At 32.7% G+C, this 18,415-nt stretch overlaps 1 protein-coding gene across 2 annotated transcripts in view; it reads right to left on the bottom strand.

Moving 5' to 3' along the window:
• The window catches only part of Bma-cdh-4, a gene marked incomplete at both ends in the record, with an annotated part of 31,376 nt that extends 13,328 nt beyond the window's left edge, over positions 1 to 18,048 (bottom strand). For both annotated transcript variants that reach the window (XM_043076726.1, XM_043076727.1), the window contains 46 exons: positions 204 to 401; positions 610 to 745; positions 950 to 1,142; positions 1,245 to 1,379; positions 1,461 to 1,744; positions 1,878 to 2,006; positions 2,162 to 2,283; positions 2,456 to 2,525; positions 2,675 to 2,889; positions 3,214 to 3,435; positions 3,651 to 3,778; positions 4,071 to 4,264; positions 4,447 to 4,764; positions 4,977 to 5,143; positions 5,421 to 5,586; positions 6,057 to 6,229; positions 6,351 to 6,429; positions 6,814 to 7,060; positions 7,427 to 7,619; positions 7,732 to 7,811; positions 8,124 to 8,306; positions 8,384 to 8,598; positions 8,777 to 8,891; positions 9,183 to 9,352; positions 9,454 to 9,537; positions 9,717 to 9,867; positions 10,031 to 10,244; positions 10,369 to 10,480; positions 10,597 to 10,811; positions 11,065 to 11,190; positions 11,328 to 11,451; positions 11,575 to 11,799; positions 12,058 to 12,175; positions 12,295 to 12,497; positions 12,670 to 12,948; positions 13,421 to 13,660; positions 13,771 to 13,922; positions 14,339 to 14,447; positions 14,654 to 14,774; positions 15,047 to 15,284; positions 15,565 to 15,796; positions 16,101 to 16,364; positions 16,573 to 16,725; positions 17,152 to 17,253; positions 17,450 to 17,587; positions 17,956 to 18,048. In XM_043076726.1, coding sequence (XP_042932660.1) covers positions 204 to 401; positions 610 to 745; positions 950 to 1,142; positions 1,245 to 1,379; positions 1,461 to 1,744; positions 1,878 to 2,006; positions 2,162 to 2,283; positions 2,456 to 2,525; positions 2,675 to 2,889; positions 3,214 to 3,435; positions 3,651 to 3,778; positions 4,071 to 4,264; positions 4,447 to 4,764; positions 4,977 to 5,143; positions 5,421 to 5,586; positions 6,057 to 6,229; positions 6,351 to 6,429; positions 6,814 to 7,060; positions 7,427 to 7,619; positions 7,732 to 7,811; positions 8,124 to 8,306; positions 8,384 to 8,598; positions 8,777 to 8,891; positions 9,183 to 9,352; positions 9,454 to 9,537; positions 9,717 to 9,867; positions 10,031 to 10,244; positions 10,369 to 10,480; positions 10,597 to 10,811; positions 11,065 to 11,190; positions 11,328 to 11,451; positions 11,575 to 11,799; positions 12,058 to 12,175; positions 12,295 to 12,497; positions 12,670 to 12,948; positions 13,421 to 13,660; positions 13,771 to 13,922; positions 14,339 to 14,447; positions 14,654 to 14,774; positions 15,047 to 15,284; positions 15,565 to 15,796; positions 16,101 to 16,364; positions 16,573 to 16,725; positions 17,152 to 17,253; positions 17,450 to 17,587; positions 17,956 to 18,048 — 7,825 coding nt within the window. The remainder of the gene's footprint in view (positions 1 to 203; positions 402 to 609; positions 746 to 949; positions 1,143 to 1,244; positions 1,380 to 1,460; positions 1,745 to 1,877; positions 2,007 to 2,161; positions 2,284 to 2,455; positions 2,526 to 2,674; positions 2,890 to 3,213; positions 3,436 to 3,650; positions 3,779 to 4,070; positions 4,265 to 4,446; positions 4,765 to 4,976; positions 5,144 to 5,420; positions 5,587 to 6,056; positions 6,230 to 6,350; positions 6,430 to 6,813; positions 7,061 to 7,426; positions 7,620 to 7,731; positions 7,812 to 8,123; positions 8,307 to 8,383; positions 8,599 to 8,776; positions 8,892 to 9,182; positions 9,353 to 9,453; positions 9,538 to 9,716; positions 9,868 to 10,030; positions 10,245 to 10,368; positions 10,481 to 10,596; positions 10,812 to 11,064; positions 11,191 to 11,327; positions 11,452 to 11,574; positions 11,800 to 12,057; positions 12,176 to 12,294; positions 12,498 to 12,669; positions 12,949 to 13,420; positions 13,661 to 13,770; positions 13,923 to 14,338; positions 14,448 to 14,653; positions 14,775 to 15,046; positions 15,285 to 15,564; positions 15,797 to 16,100; positions 16,365 to 16,572; positions 16,726 to 17,151; positions 17,254 to 17,449; positions 17,588 to 17,955) is intronic.
• Between the last annotated feature and the right edge of the window lie 367 nt (positions 18,049 to 18,415).

Here is an 18,415-nt window from a genome sequence, read left to right as displayed (position 1 = left end):
AATTTCTGTCACAATGAAAGATTCACGCCCAAAATGATTAGATCAAAATGCAACTATGATAATTTAAATTCGCATATTCGTAAGAGGAAATTGCTGGTTCTACTTATCATTCATGAGAGTTCTCATCACTGTGAACAAGCAAATTAGTACTGCAATAGTTTTACTATCTCAATTTTGAGTTTAATTAATTTCAAACATGTTACCGAGTTGCGAATCCTGTTGAAGACGACCCACAACTGTTCCAATAGGCACATCTTCCGACACCGAAAAAAGGAAATGTTGTGTAGAAAATTTCGGAAGATGAACAATCGGACTGACATTTAATATAACAGATGTTTCATTCTGATGAGGAGGATCTGCACTGTCCGTCACACGAACAAATAAAGAAATTTGTTCACCAACTGAAAATGACTCAACAATCTCGCACAAATTTCAAACGAAACCTAACTCTGAATCTGACATCCTAATCAGTTCAGTTCAGAATAAAGCATATTAAAATAACAAGAAATGCAGATAAAGCAATCAGCCGATAAAACCAAGAAAAAAGGAATTCAAAATTCAAAACATTAATAATTGTTCCTAATTAGCCCACACATAAAAACAACAAACCAAGATCATTTAATAGTTCCTTAACACTAATCAATCCTTGTTTTGGATGAATTGTAAAATATTTGGAACGAATTTCATCACTATCAACAATACTGTATTCCAGCTCATCGTCAACATCGTAATCAAAAGCAAATACCTAGAAATGGGCAAGTTTGAATTAACAATCTCTGAAAGATTTCTTTGATTTTATTAACACATTCATTTAATTTGCAGCAGTCTTGACAAAATATCAATTTCATCACAAAATCGAGAACAAAAAGAAAAAAAGAAAGAAAGAGAGATGCGATTCTAGTAATCGTTCAGATCAGAATTATTTGAATAAACTGTTTAAGACAATCACCATTAAAACTGATTCTCCAGGACGTGAATCAACCGGTACTGATATCTCAACCTTTGAAGAGATAAATTGCGGGATATTGTCATTTTCATCAATTACACTCAAAGTTAATGTCGCAAAAGCACATCGATCACCAGCATCGGTAACCATAATGACGAATTGATGAATGCGTTGCGCTTCGTAATCAAATAAATTTCTTTAAAAAAAAATTATTATAAAGTTCGGTTTTTAATTGAATTTTTTAGCAAACAAGATGGACAAGTGCTTACATATTTTCTATGGTTGACAGATAACAAACCTCGTGTAAACTTTGCCTGTCGTTTCATCTATATTCAGTATTCCAGAACAATTTTCATGACAACCGTTAAATGAATATCTTAGAGGAGGTATACCATTATACGCTTGAACAGTCATCACAGTCATACCAATTGGTCTAAAAAAAACTTCCAATCATCTAAGTTACTCATTATAAGTAACTGTATTATTTTATTGGGGCTATCAAATAATACCTTACCCATTTTCCTGTACAGCTGCAGAATAATGCATCCGCTCAAAACGTGGTAACTGGTGTTCACTTGGGCTTCTGACAATTTTCACTATCAACAAGCAAAAATCCGTGAAAATACCATCGCTGACTGAAACGTTAAAGTGTTTTTTACCAATGTTAAGATCATCCTCAGCAACTGCTCGTAACAGTGATACAACACCCGTGGACTGGTTGATTTGCAGCAAGGTTACATCACCGTCTATGATGGAAAACAGGAATCGATTGCCATCTCCAAGATTTGACATGATATCCTGCAACATTTCAAGACTCCTTTAATATTTTAGTTCCTTAACCTAATAACTGTGAAATCAGCGATTCATAAACTTCAAGAAAACTTTCAAACTCAGTTCTAAGAAAGATTGGTGTAAAATTTGGACATGTCACCTCATCAGAAGCGTCCAATTTCGTAATGAAATGATTAATGGGAGTTTCACTTTCTACTACGCTGTTAAATGTTTTTGAAATAAATCTTGGAGCAACATCATTCGCATCCGTAACGTGCAATAGCAAATCCTGAAAATTGAAGTGATAAGAAACAAGCTGAGCTATAAGGAACAAGCTGCCACATAAAATAAAAGATTTAAAGAAAAGCGTTAAAAATTTTTTCATAATATGAAATGATGTTATCATCTCTTACATTGCATCAAATCAATATTTGAAAAGCTTACTGTTTCTGACGTTAACTGCATAGAATCAGAAGCAGTTAGTTTAAATTTAAATAAGCGCATCGTTTCGAAATCGAGCGATTTCATGAGTGATATAACACCACTTCGAGGATCCACGGAAAGCACTATAATGTCTAGTTATGCTTCTTCACATAAAAATTCATATTAATTATAGAACTAGAAAAGTCGGAATTCAAATTTTTAATTCCCAGCTATTACATGATTAGAATAATTCTGTACTACGAAATCTTTCAGCCATCCATTGCTGGTAATGTTTTGCAGATACATGAAAATTACCTGAAGCATTTGGTCCAGTAATTCCATATGAAATATGATTATCATTTATGTCCGGATCAATTGCTTCAATCTGGAATTTGAGGTGATGAACTACTAAATGTTATCTGAATGGCAATGGCAACATCAACATTAATATCAGAGTAATAGGAAATATGAAGTATCACAGCTTTGAAAACTTGATCCATTAAAAGCAAGCAAATGATTTAAAAATCTGCTAACCTGCAAAAGTTGGGTACCAATAGCTGCCGATTCACTGACTGATATACTATAGAAAAATTGGGTAAAGTGAGGGGGAGTATCACTTATATCATCAACGTTCACGACCACGTAACTTTCTGCCCGCACTCCTTGTCGAGTGACGTCGATCGCAACAACAGTTAGGTTATAAAAGGTGCATTTTTCTCGATCCAACGGTTTGTGCACGTTTATCATACCTGAGCAAATAACATGGTTAGTACAGTGATAAAATCATAAAACATATATAAAGAAAAATTATTAATTTGATAGCATAAGAAGTGATTTGAAAGAAAATTTGCGGCACAGTTTAACAAAACAATCGAATCATAAAACTTTCAAATTAATTACAAATGGAAACTAAGATGAATAAATCTGATTGGAAAATGAAAAAATATAAACTACGATCTGCTTTTTTCAAGGTTACATAATTGAAATTTGAATATTGTTTCAGCAAAAGCAAATATGAATCAAATTTAACAGACTTCCTCCTGTTCAATTTAACATTGAAGCCGAAAAATTACCTGTGTCAAAGTCAATTCTGAAGCGATTTTCATCATTTCCAGATTTGATAGCATAGCCGATCCTACCTCCTACAATGCTTGCTGCATGAACATTTGTTACCAAGGAACCGGGTGCTGCACTTTCCAGAATATGGGCTTCCTGATAACGATTACCAAATATTGGTATATTCCTATCAACAATGTGTATCACAACATGAGCCGATGATGATAGAGAGGGTTCTCCTAAAACAGAAATTATCCAAAATTTTCGCTTGAAAATTTTTTTGATTTCTTAATTTAAAGTCAATTGGAAAGTTCGGAATCTCTAATTTCTATTAATCGGTTGAAAGCTATATAAGAAATGAAGAATGTATAACGATCTAATACATGATTACTTAATAAAAAATATAAATAATTCTCCTTTAATTTCTTTAAAATAATTTCAATCTTTTGCTCACCTTGATCTTCAGCAATAACTTCTAGTGAAACACTATCGAAGTTAGCAATTTCAAGCGATCGACTGATAACGATCTTCCCATCGTACTCATTAATATCAAAATACTCCGTGCTTGTTTTCAATTTATACCTGAAATAAGTAGTTGTATATGGTTAAGTAAGGTTTATTTACCGTTTAAGTTAAGTTAAAATAGGTGAAACGTTTCATTACAAATTATAAAACTAATAGTGAAGTGTTTTAAGTGTCATTGCTGGAGTTACTTACTTAGAATCTAACTTTGTAAGTTCTTATTTAAAAGACTTTAACCGACTTTTTTTCCGTTACGTAGATTTCATAAAAGTATCCGGTGAGAAGGATTTAAAATTTTGTTAGAAAATACGTCCTTTCTGTTCAATTCAATTTAATCACATCTGTAACGAACCTAACAGCACCGTTGAATCCCTCATCAGCATCGACAGCCTTTACATTGGTCACTTTATCAGCAAGTTTAATATCACGCGGGATAGTAAGCTCATAGGGAAGACCAATGAAGCGTGGCTCGCAATCGTTTTTGTCCTCAACTTTGATTGTCACAATACTTTGTGCTCGCTCGTTAGCACCATTTGATAGCCGTGCCTGGAAATTTTTAATTTCTCAGTGAGATTTCTTTGTTCTATCATTTTTACAGCCAAAAATAAATCTTCCTAAGCAGTACACTAATATTTTTCATCAATTATTTTACCAATTTAGAAAAAAAGAAAATATAAAAGCTCTTAATAAAGCTAGAAAAAGAAATGACAAGTGTGCTAAAATCATACCTGAACAATTAGTTTCACTACGGGCATTTTTTCCCGATCAATAGCTGTACCAGTCCAACTGATAATTCCGGATGTAACACCGACTATGAAATAACTACTTGGATTTAAAATGCTGTACAGAAGGCTACCATTTACCGTACTGATGGCACAGACAGTCAACAATTGCACCATTATAGACGATGTCATGTTTTCTGTTATCACTGCTTCATAGTTTGTTGCCAAAAACTTAATCGTACTTCCAGTTTCAGAAGTGTTTTCAGTACGAACCAATAGGACTGTAGAATCTGATTTTAAGCCGTCTGATACGACTAAGTTAATCTAAAAGTGAAGCTTAATAATTCACTTTGAAACTTATTGCAATTCTGTCTTTCGTATTTCATAGATTTCGGTCAAAACAATAGAACTGAAACGTAGCGTTTCTCCATAATCTAAATTACATAAAGATTTCATTATGAAATTTGCTATGTGTCCTCAAAAAGTTGGAATTAAGGTTCACTTTTAAAAGATATGAGAGATAATGCAACAGTTACCTCATAGTCGCTTTTTGCGTAATCAGCGGAACTATTGCCACTCGTATAAATACGACCCGTAAATTCTTCTATAGCGAATAATTGACTATCGTCAGATGCGATAATGGCGTAACGTAATATACCTACTGTGTCCACGTCGATTGCTGTCACATAACATACCGTTGTGTCTGAAAAAATATTTTCAAACATCCATTACAGATCTAATTATCAAATTATCTTATTACAACGACACAACTGCTTTTAAATTAACTCAACACTGAATTTGTACAGGGAAGAATCAGCTAATTACAAAGGTGACTCTTGAAAGGGTGGTTACATTTAATCAGTCGATTACTTGATAGCCCTGATCGTGGTGACATTCATTTTTCAGCTTACATAATTCAAAATCAAAATGTACAGATTAATAAATTTGCAAGTTAAAAGGCAAGTGAAATTTTCCCTTACTTTTAAGAGTCGGTAGAAAAAGTGTTGCATTGTAGTACTCTTGAATGAAAGAGGGTGGCTCATCATTCATATCAAAAACCATTATTTCAACTAAGGCCGGTACTGGCGATGTTAACACTTGTGGTGCAGAATCACTTGCTTGAACATAAAATGACCAATGTTTTACCTGAAATGTAATCATTAATCAGTTTCCAGACGCTGATAAGTGAAGCTGATAAGTGTTCAATTAATCTCGGGTATATCTTTTAATCGGTATTAAAAAATCAATAATTCTTTATCAACAGATCAAAGGCAAAAAAGTGCCTTTTTTAATATGACTATTGATAAACTAATAACATTACCAATTTGCCAAGATAAGAACGAGGATGTAATCTAGATGAAGAATTCTAGATATATTGATAAGGCAATTAGCAAACAGCTCAACAATTGCATCTTTGAAAATATAAACGGGAATTAAATTAAAACTAAAGATTTTGGTTAACATCTTATGTTAAAGTGTTAAAGAAGCCACTCTTTTTTTTTCACTTTTGTTGACAATCTACATTAATTGCTGACATCTGTCATCTGCCTAATAGTGCGAGTATCGACGACATTTATTTTTGCTAGCTCTTCGAATACATTCATAAAAGCACCAACTTTCTCGAAGTCAATTTCCCTTTTCGTTAGAATGGCACCAGAGATGTAGTCAATAGTAAAGTATGGCTCAAGTGGTGAAACAATACAATAGGTAACAAGCCCATTAATTCCTCTGTCATGATCAATCGCCTTCACAAGCAATTGACGACCATCTTCTAACAACACCGATGAGTCTAAAAAAGGATTTCTCATTGCGAGTTAAAAATCAATAATTCTAAAGACAATGAATATTTGACTGAGTAGACAAGTTTCGTTAAAATTTGATACTCTAATGTTGAAAGTGAAAAATCAAACTTAGCGGCATATTTTCATAAATATATCCTTGATAAACGGTACTACTGAAGTACGGTGCATACTGATTCTCACTAACAACCTGAAACGGTCGAATTTCTAAAGAAGTTTAAATTCAGCGCTGCCGGAAGTGTTCACAGATAAGAAATCAAATCAAACTCACAGAAAAGTCATCAGTTGTGAACAGAAGGTTAAGATGCAAATGTCAAAGACGTCTAAATAAAATTTTCCTTTGTTCGTTCTTTCTGGTATCAAACATTGCTCTTCATTTTAACTTTATAGTGCTCCTTATTCTTACTACTATCCACGCCCTTTAACTTAGTTATATAATTTCCTCTTTTACTTTTGTAGTGGATGAGTCAGTAAGACCCAGAATGACCTCTTGCTCCTTAAAACGGTCGGGTCAATGGGTCAGAAAGAAGAAAAAAAGATACAATAATTTGTAATAATTGTAAGGAAAGCTTACATTGATTTTCAGTTCCATGAAATCTTCAGTTCCAAGCGAATTTCGTGCTATGGCAATACAAGTGTGAGGAACTGACGCAGCACTAGTGACCAGTTTTATAGAGATAACTCCGGAAATCGGATGTACTGAGAGGAACGGACATGGATCACGAAAACTATAGCGAATGCTCATAACACTATTTGTCTTTAATATGTAAACAATTGTATTGGGTGGTGTAGATTCGTGTACCGTTAGAGAATACGATGGTCTGAAAAATGAGCTCATCGTAAAATTTGGATATTATGATAAAATGATATTAAGATTAAGAAAACTTGTGTTACAGATCCTGATGTCTTCAGGATAAAATAGTGAATTTTGACCGGAATTTTCAACAGACTGTCAAATGTACCATCTCATTTATTTTCCACCCTTTTCTCTCCTCTCACTCATTTGTTTATTTTGCTTCTCTTCTTGATCAATTTCAAAATCTCACTGATTTTAAGGTTTTAGACAGCTATTACCAAATTTCTGAAACTTTGATTCGAAATATTTCACAAAATATTTGTAAGATCTGAATAAATAGATAATACTGATAAGAGAACAAGGATTAATTTAAATCAAAATTTAAACTTACTGAGGGAAATTGACGCGTCCGAGGTCATCATTGAGTATGTTTATTCGAACGCTACATCGGTCAGTTAAACTACTATTTTTCTGGATACTAGCCTGTACTATCAACGTTGTTCTCTCATGATTATATGATATCAGCTGAGATGTTCTAATCTCACCACTATATTCATTGATCGCAAAGTGACCGTCTTCATTGCCTGTGAATTTGAATTAAATAAGTAACAGAATACAAAGTTGAACTAAAGTTCAGTTACTATCACAAGACAGTCAGATAACACTGATCGAAATTAATTTTTCAATTTTAAGTACCTTCGATGATCGAATATTGGATACTACTGTGATCCGAATCGTATGCACGCACTGTCAAAACTGGTGTTCCAACCGGTAAGCTACAACGAGGAAGTATTCCTTTCAAACAAAAATATGTCCTAAGATAACTGATTTAAAATTTGGAAAACAAAATTTAGAGTAGGTAAGCTTTAAGCTACGATGAAATAATCTCATTAATCTTCAATGTAAGTGGTATCAGTTTTCTTAACTGATATATATTTCTATTGTTTGATCTATGAGTTATTCATTTAGCTTTATGAGTTAGCCAATGAATTAAGGAACTAAAAAAAAAAAAAGAAAAAACAATTTAAGTTTGGCTATATTTAAGCGGTAATTGAGTTAATTATTAACAATGCTTTGTTCGTTCAGACCTTGTTGAAATGGTTGTGAAATATTCAGAAACAACGAATTTTGGTGGCGTTTTTGTCTCATCAAACAATGATATACCAAGTTGTGCATAGTTAATCATTTGATTGAAACGAGCGTATACTACTATTATAAAGAAGTTGGTAACGATATTATTGAGCGGTTCAGCAATAACCACTTCTCCGGAACTGTAATATGAAACAAATTATTGAACTAAGTCTGAAAATACAAAGCTTAAGATTTTGTGCAATTCATCATTATTTACCTTGGATTAATTAGTAATATATCGGTGACAGCGATATCTTCTACCACATGTATTCCAAAAATTATTCCTCGATCACTAATGGAGTCATTTAGCTTTTCAATAGTAGCTTTCAAGGTATGCACTACTGTTCCTATCGGTGCTGTTTTCGGCACAAGAATTTTATGATAATGGGCATCAAATTCAGGTCGATATTTTCGGGATATTTCAATCAATACCTGCAATTTATGATACCGACAAGTTTTTTCTCTTATCAACTTATGCTCCTAGGTTATTTATAGCTCATTAGTAAGCCTTTTCCTGTATTATATGTATGTATTATATGTCTATTTCATTCTAATTTATCCTTTCTGGTTTTTTTAAACATATTTGAACATGTTAAACTACAAAACTAACCACTCCTTCTGTAGTATCAAGGCCATCATCTACTGTGAATTTTAATTTCACTATAGTAATATTCTTTTTGATCAAATCAAGACTCTTTGCCAAATACAATTCTCCAGCATCACAGCTGAAACACAGCAATGCAATGTATTATATGAATGTGGTGAAATATATAAAAAATACTTCATGCAAAAATATAATATTCCAATCTCGATACTTGGTTTTGGTTCATATGCATTTTTGTTTATACATCGGTTGTTTGCATTTCTTCAACATCTGCTTTCTAATTACTAATTGATCATTTTTTTAAATTCACGAAAATAAGATGTATCATAAAGAGTAGATTCTTTTAAATCAATCAGAAAGCTTTTTAAACTACTTTTTAAAATGGTACATTGGTTTACAACGAAAGAATAACCTTATGGCAAACGTATTGTTTGGATTGCCATCAGTGATTTTCCACCATAATTGATCTCCATCTGGATCCTCGGCCTCAATCAATCCAATTGTTTCACCGATGCTATCTGCATCCGATATCGATAGTCGAGACCAACGATTCTCGTTCAGTAATTTCGGTTTACCATTTACCTTTACAGTTTTCTTTTTCAACCAGAAAATTACAAAATTTCATGGAACTAATTTTATACTATTCTGAAATTACTCAATTTTAATTTGAAATTAAAATATACAGTTTTTTTTGTGTGCCTTCTAACAGCATTCAAAGTGACCAAAACTGGTGATGATGTTTGCAATGGTTGACCCATGTCACTTGCCTGCAAATGAATTGGGATTACTTATGTATTTATTGATAATTTAAATCAAATTAGACTCAACATGTGTTCCATAATTAACTCATCTATCAGGTAAAAAGTAATGTTCAAAAAGGTAAACCTAATATTAGTATAAATTTTTAAAATTTGATATTGGTGGGAATAAAATGAAATGGGTGTACCTTAATAGTTAACTGATAATTTTCGTTTTCCTTTAGAGAATCAGTTGTAATTATTTGGCCGTCAGAATCAATAGAGAATCGTGGATCCGCTTCAGTGAAATTATATAATATACGAGCATTTTGTCCTTCATCAATATCCATAGCAAATACTCTTAAATTATGAGAAATAAGAATACAAGTTTAAATTTTTTGGTTTTCTCATCTAAACTTCCTTCAATTTATTCAGAACTGATCGATGCTCTTTCACTTTTAAGATTGCATAAAGTTTACAGAAGTGGTTAACCGATGATAGTGATGACGACATGTGCGCTCACCTGCACAATTCACCAATTTTGTCAGCTGGCACATTGAAGTTGTAAGTTGTTTGCTTGAACAAAGGTAAATTATCATTTAGGTCAGTGATAGTTATTACTACTGACACAGTAGTACATAATTTTGGATGACCTTGGTCGCAGATTTCTACCACAATAACATGCTCTTTTTGAGTTTCACGGTCCAAGCGTCTTTTCCCACGAGTTACTATGTAACCTGAAATTAAACATAAGTCCTGAAAAAAATACACCGTAGTTTTGATTCAATCGTGAAATTAAATGTTCCTATGATTTGATTCAGTCGAGAAACTAAATGTTCCTATAAAATATTTATAATCGACCTGTTTTGGAATCGATTGCAAAGAAGCTTTGAGGATCACCGCTAACTATTTTAAAACGTATATTCGTAATATCATGACGATCCGAAAGATCATCTTTATCTTCAGCTTCAACCTGAAATACAACAACTGATAAAAGAAGCAGTAATTTGAGCAATGGATAAATATAGGGCTTGATTTTGATATATCAGAAATAATGTTAGTCTTTTTTTATAGAAAACAAGTTAATACTTTAGTAATGACTGTATCTTCGGGTGAATTTTCCGGAATAGTGGAAAAATAGATAGGATGTATGGATAGAGGTATATGATCATTTATGTCCAGAACGCGAACAAATACATGAAGGACAGAACAAAGCGGAACTGGGTTCATATCACAAGCTTCAATTGTTAACCAATAGGAATCGCATGCTTCACGGTCAAGAACAATTGAAGTCCGTAATATTCCTGAAAATTTATAATATATGTAAATTAGAAAAATACTAAAAGTGGAATTAAATAGCAACATATTTTTTAATTTTTCATCAGTAATTCCGAAAAAATTCTACTAAAAAATCTTGTATAAAGGACAACAAAAAGTGATCCGGAAAATGGAAAATCGTTGAGTGCATAGGACAAATAATTTTCAGATATATATTTTTAAATGTTTTTTTAGATATATTTTTGAAAATTTAATCCTGAACTGGAATCCTCCTGATACCTTCCGAATCAATAATAAAGGAACTGATTCCATCACCGTCAATAACAGTATACTTTACAGGCATCTCTGGACTGTCCGGGTCAACGGCCTTCAGAGCAAAAACTTCGGTCCAAAGCGGCACATTTTCTGCAAAATCTTATCAAATAATTGAAATGCTCACAAATCGTGGAAGTACCCCGTGATTAACTGATAGAAGTCCTAAATTTCTCGCATTCATGAAAATCTTTATGGCATTTAATTCGAGCATAAAATGCCTTCTTTACCATAAACAGTTGCTTCGCGCGCAATATCATCGAAAAGTGGCGGAAACAAATTTTCATTTACATCCGAAAACTCCACCAGTACTGTACATATAGAACTTAACATCGGTTCACCATTATCCATTGCCTGCATTTCATCAACATAGCATTTTTAGGAATGTTGTCATTTTTACATTTGACTGATAAAATAGTAAGATGAAGAAATTAATTAGCAGCTAACAGGTGAATAATTCAAAAGCAAACAACTCACTTCTACTGATAAATTGTACCGATTAATCGTTTCGAAATCAAATGGCTCATCAGTGTTCACAAAAATACATCCTGTATCTTCTTGTATACGGAACGGTAACGTAAGGGACGTTTCTATGATAGTATCAAATGTATATGCTACTTTACCATTTTTACCTTCATCAGGATCCCATGCTGCTACACACGTTAGTAAGGCGTTATTTGGATAATCTTCCGGAATTATTATCTGAAATATTAAGATAATAGCGCTTATCATTTACATATATTGTGACAGTATAGTAAGAAAAAGAAGAAAGAACAGGTTGATAGGGGAGTATGTTTCAAAAGTAATATTAGTTATTAGTCGGAAAAAAGTGGTATAAAACACAAAGCAAAATAAACAATTCTGTATAATTACCGCCAATTGATGATCTAAAAAAAAAAAAAAATCGAGCGCTGATTTTTATTATTACTATCAATTTAAACAAATTTTAAGAATTCATACCTTCCGAATAGGCTCGACACATAAGGGAGCATTATCATTAATATCAGTGAGGACAACTGTGACATTTACAAATGTGACTTTCATCGGATGTCCATGATCGAAAGCCATAATCGTAAGTCTAAAAGGCACTTTTCCGTCTAAAATTAATCCATCTTTTCAGTCTAAAATTGATTAAAAAAAAAAAAATTGTGTCCTTCGCTAAAAAATGTGCGTAATAATTTGCAGGTAGCGATCTACCGATGAAAAGCCACTTCTTCGCGATCGAGTTTCGTCATAACTTGTAAAACACCAGTGTTCTCGTCAATTTGAAAATGATTCTGTGAATCGATTATTTGATATCCGACTTGTCCGTTGTCACCATAATCATTATCCTGGGCTAATACTGCTAGAAACTTGGTTCCAATTGTAGTATCTTCCGCTATATGCACGCGATAATAAGGCTGAAATATTGATAGAATTGGAAAACAGAATATTAACTATTGTTAGAAGAGTAAGAACCAAGATAAGAATCATATTTGATCTTTATCGAATTCTTCCCAGTTATAGAACAGTATCTTTGTTAACCAAATCAGTTACTTTTATTTCTAACTGAGTTCAAAAAGTTTTTAATACCTTCTCGAAGTGTGGCCTATATACATTGGCTTCAGTGATCAAGAATGTGACTGTTCCATTAGTGCATCGAACAGGTTGTCCCCAATCACAGGCAATTATTTCAACGATATATTCCATTTGCTTTTTTTTATTTTTGTTTCTCAAAAGCTCTCCCAATGGTGCCAGCAAAACGACTTCACCAGTAAATGGTTCTAGTGCAAAAAATTTATCGAAAGTGCCGAATCGTATCAAGCCGGCATAGCCCATATCATCGTCATGAGATTCAATTCGTCCCACCACCTTAAAGACTGATTTTAATCTAACTTCTACTGTATGCATAAATCGTCTTCATACAATTATAAACACTAATTCATTAATAAGTATGAGACATTATGAGTGACAGATTGATTACATCGCAGAGAAATGATATATAAATAACAAAAGGAACTCTTAAGGATTACTATTACTTCGCATTCATCAAGTGCATAAAAAAATCACAATATTATCATCACTTTTATAAGCACTTATATTGCCATACTGTTACTATTAAATGAAATTATGCATAATTTGAAGAACGAATGATTTAAATTTGAAATTCTTTCCTCCCCCTCGTCCTTAAATACTAAATATTTACTTCATCTACAAAATCAATTTCTTATTACTTTCAGCAATATCTCAGTGCATGCAGATTTATGTGGTGAGAGATGAAGAAGCGGAGAAATACTGATGCATTAGTTGAGAACGAAAATTTCAATTTAGTAAAGGAAGATACCTTTCCAGGTGGAGTATCCGCTGATACGACAAATACAGTTTGCTTCATGAAAACTGGTGAATGGTCGTTTTGCGGTTTTCGTAGAAACGATGGCTTCGTTTTCGGAGGTGGGTTTGTACCACTTATATATATGCTAATCAATACTTCACTACTTCGCGGAAACGGCCACCCGGCATCAGATGCTCTAATCCTAAGCTTCCATTGAGATTCATTATCTGGTGGTTTTTGCTGTAATACAACCTGAAAGAGTGAATTTTCGTTCCAACTTTCATATTCGATAAAGATATCATTTTTGAAAATTAAAAAATATGATTTTACTAAGCACACTGTTCTGCAAGTAGATGATATACTTCGCCTGAATCAGGGATGACAGTAAAGATCCTCATAATGGTAACAGTTTCACCGATCAGTTCATATCGGATGCGGCCATTTGCACCACTGTCGATATCCAGTGCTTCTGCTTTAAACAAAACTTTGTTGATCGGATAATTTCGAGATAAAGCTGCAAATTTAATTCAAATTTACTAATGCTTAAAAATGCCAATATTTATTTCCTGGATTAAAAAAGTCTTGGATTTAAAAAAAAAAAAAAAATAATATTTTTCAGCGAATCATTAAAACTGATGATAAAAATTTCATTTCCCTGGAAAAAATCTGAAATGCTTAGAATTCAAGCGTAGAAAAAACTAAGATGGCAATGACAGATCTTTCAACCAATGTGTCATGTCACCATGTTATTCATTGATATTGTGACTGTTTTTTGTTAAGACAGAGAATTTTTGTTTGCCTTTTAAGCTTTTCCTAGATAAATTAATCTGAGTAAAACAATAAAAGTTAAAGAAATATTGCAAAAAAAAAAAAAAACCCTCCATTTATTCTTCTGTACCAGAAAAATTAGAAATCTTATAAATAGCTTACCAATAGGGTCACCTCGAGTCCATTTCACAGCGAAAGTTGGACAGTGGTCATTGCTGTCTGCCACTATCACCTCTACCGCTTTCTTTGCTTCCAAAGTACTATCCAAAAGCTGAAAAAAAAAAAAAAAAAAAACTATTCCATCATGATATCTTCTAAACCATTCTCTCACCTAAGCTTGCCAGTAGTTTGCTATAAGTAAGATCTAATTAATTTATGAGATAAATATTTCATGGTTCACCCAGTCTTCCTCCCAATAATTGTATTGACTGATCTATAGTTTCCACATTGGAATGTTGAACAAAAAAAAATGCTAACCTTAGCAGAAACTTCAAAACGATAGGATGAAACATTTTCGTAGTCAAGCCATTTGATTACTCTTAAATATCCATTATTTTCATCAACAGAGAAGGGCTTGTCAGTGTTTGAAATTGAATACCTGTTAGAAATAGTTTTCTTAATTTATACTCCAGAATTAATCCTATATCAAAATAATGGCTTCCTACTTATTAATTATTAAAATATTCGCAGAATCAACCAACTGATGGATTTGGATTAACTTTGAAATTAAAGCATATGTTCTGAAAGTTTCCAGTTTCATTTTCCGACATAATTTTTAGCATAATACAGATCAGAAGAAAAATGACCGAATGATTTTTAAACTTTGCTAATATTAATTTATATTATAAATGTGGTATTGTAATATCAAACCTTATCTGCTCGTTATCTCCATCAATACCATTTACAACATGAGCTTTCAGTTGTGTCAAAACATAACCTAGCGGTACCGATTCATTGACAACAATTTGCATAACTTCTAAATTATCATCATATTGTACCAGTCGTTTGCCTTTCAATTGTACACTAATATTTTCCATCAGATTCTCGACGAAATCATCAACAGCGGTTGCTTTCAGCTGAATAAACCAATCAGCTTGCGGCCAAATACCTCCAATAATCTCGTTTCACCAAAACTTATGTTTAAATTTAATTCGTATTAAAACATTTCAAAATTTAAATCAAATCTGCCGGTTACACTAGGATCACCTAAAATATATCAGAAACTTGAAAAAAGTAATTGTTTATGGATTAATTAACAATTCTGAAGTCAATTTTTCCGATCACATACAAGAAATTAATATTTTCGAACAAACTAATCTGCCTAACAATGAGAGAAGACTACGGAAATGAGAAAATGAAATAAATGGTTATTTTACAAAAATTCTTACCAGAGATAGTTTCAACGAGCCAAACATTAGCACTGCTTGAATCTTTTTTCAGGACAAAAGCGCCAGCATATTCGCCATCGACGATTTCCAGTGTAGTAACAACATCTGCTGCCACTCCCTCTATTCTTGCTATCGCAACAGTTTGAGTAACATTCCATAAACTTACTGATATCGGTTTCACTTCAACGCTTAACTTTCGTTTATTTCTTTCCACTGGCTCTACCGTTATTACCTATAAAATCCTTAGATAGACCGCAATAGAAGATTGGAGAGGAAAAGAAGGGAAAAGGTATGAGTAGCACAGGTAAACAGCTATTTATCCTATTATATGTTTTAGACTAATTATGCTATTATATGCAACTAACACCAAAATTAACATTAAGACCGTACCTGAAGAATCATAATTCTTGATAAAAACTTGGAAGTTAGTGAGTTTCCTTAATAAAGTTTGAAACATTGGTTGGTAATGCAAAGGATACATTCACAGTTGTTGGTCCACTAAGAGTAGAAAATTTGCTGATTAATGAAAAAAGAACCGCTTTAGCTTTATTGTGATTGAAAAGATTATTTCCATTATCAGAGTGAGCCTTTTTCCTGAACAGCCTTGAAGCTCGATCCTCTGCTAAAACTATCAATTCATAAGTGCCAGATTCTAAGAGTCGCAAATTCCGAATAGCACCAGAAATCGGATCGACCATGAAATCAAGTGACCATTCCACTAACGAATAATAAATTTGGCTATTCAGAGCAACATCAGCATCGGAAGCTTGCACCTGTAGGATCGTGGTAAACGGTGATACCTGCAAAAAATTGCATATTCTATATAGAACCTTATCATTTACAACAACTTATCACTAGTTCAGACAGTACCTCAAGCTAAAACCTATTTTATAAGTTATATAATATGTTGTTGTCGCAAGGATAATGACTAAACGGTACAAAATTTTATAAATGTATGCATGTGCATGCATTCGGTTTTCAGAACTCAAAACTGGTATAGAAACAGACATTTTGCTTCACTTCAGTTCGATACTCGTCTTTCTCAAATATTGGTCCCGCATCATTTTGATCTCTTACAAATAAGTTAACCATGACTGTTGTCTCCAAGTTTGTCGCATCTTTTCGTCGACATGATGCTTTGATAAGAAATTCATACCGGTCCTAAATTTAAAACAATTCAAAGTTATTCTACTAGCTATGGGCATAACTAACCTTAAAAGTCCCGAAGTTACACACAGTGTTGTTGTTCAAATTATAAATTATGAATTCAAAAGTCACGATGATAAGCATTTGATATCTTCAAATGTAACTTAGTAGTATTACTTTGATATATCTTAATAATATTACTAACTTAGTAATATCATATTACTAATCAGTGAATTTTGGGCATTTTTTTTTTCCTAACCACAAACAGAAAATAGTTGTACTGATTGCATTAAGCGTCCTCACTTGCTTCGAAGGGTCAGTGTTAACACTTCAAAACTTAATTCAGTCATCGCTAAAGTAGTTAGTACTGAACTAGTTATAATATTCTCGATATGTCTCATTCCTCTTAATCCTTTTTTAATCATTTTAATACTAGCAAACCTTTAGTTCCCGGTTGAGTATACCATCATTTCGATATCGAATAAGCAAAAATGCAAAATCACCTACAGTCTTTACTTCAGCTTTGAAATATTGCCTGTCACCCTGCAAAATTGAAGTTTCATAAGACTAAAGTTTCGTAGAGATACGACAAGAGTGTTTAATTTGTTTTTAAAAATATCACATTTTGGTTGTACCTTGAAATTTGTTCTAATGTAATTAATTAACTTTGTGGTTCTTTGCTAAAGACTCGCAAAAAAATGACACAGAAAGAATTTATATGCGGCATATTTGATATTACCTCAACAATTCGAAATTTCAGAACGGCGTCATCGCTTGGCAATGGCACACCCATTCGAATAGGTTCATTTACGATTGCATAAATGTCTTTGCCACGGGCATTCTCTTCCAGTGAAACATTATAAACTGGTGCTGTAAACTGAAATTGTTTTTTGAAGTTTGTTTTATGAAAAAGAACTGTTTAATATCTCAGTATAGGCTCAGTTTTATTTCTCAAAATCCTTTGAGGAGAATTAGTGGATAAGTCATTTACTTCTTATCAGATTCGAACAACGTATGAAATAAGATATGTAACTAATGGACGTGAAGAAATCACTGAGAAACTAAAATAACTGTAAAAAGATAATTCATATTTTGCATTAAATTTCTAGTTGTATTGGGTGGCTCTTTGTATTTTGCTTAGTTTTCTTCTGTTTAAATTTTCTCTATTTTCTACTCAAAGTACTTTATATTAATTAAATTTTGGTATATTATTGTTAATATATTAGTCAATAAACGTATATATACCTGAAAAGTGTCGATTTTACGTCTATAATTCCAAGAAGATCCGACAAGACTGAACAATAAAGGAGCTAAGAGCAGTAGACGACGACTAGCCATTGGCCAGTTGCAGTTCTATGGACACTATGAGGTAATTATTGCTCAGAAAAATAAAAGTACCAAGGATAGGATTATCAGTGGTAATAATAGCAGTTGAGGCAAACATAAGCAGTGATAGCAATAGGCACAAATGATAAGATGACCTTGAAATGGTAGACTGTTATTTCCTTCGGTTGTTTAGCAGATAGCTACGAAATGGCGAAGAAACAAAGTTTTGGAAATTTTTTTTAACAGCAAAATAATTCCACTGCTTTGTCTCTTCTCATTCTAAAAATTTGGAAGCCAATAAATAATCGGCAGAGCAATATATCCGAATAATCTTAAGCAAATGAAAATATGACTTGAATACAACGATTATATTATTTAG

This window comes from Brugia malayi, assembly GCF_000002995.4.
Source record: "Brugia malayi strain FR3 genome assembly, contig: Bm_v4_Chr1_scaffold_001, whole genome shotgun sequence".
Taxonomy (NCBI): domain Eukaryota; kingdom Metazoa; phylum Nematoda; class Chromadorea; order Rhabditida; family Onchocercidae; genus Brugia; species Brugia malayi.
This window is presented reverse-complemented; position numbering and strand designations above follow the sequence as displayed.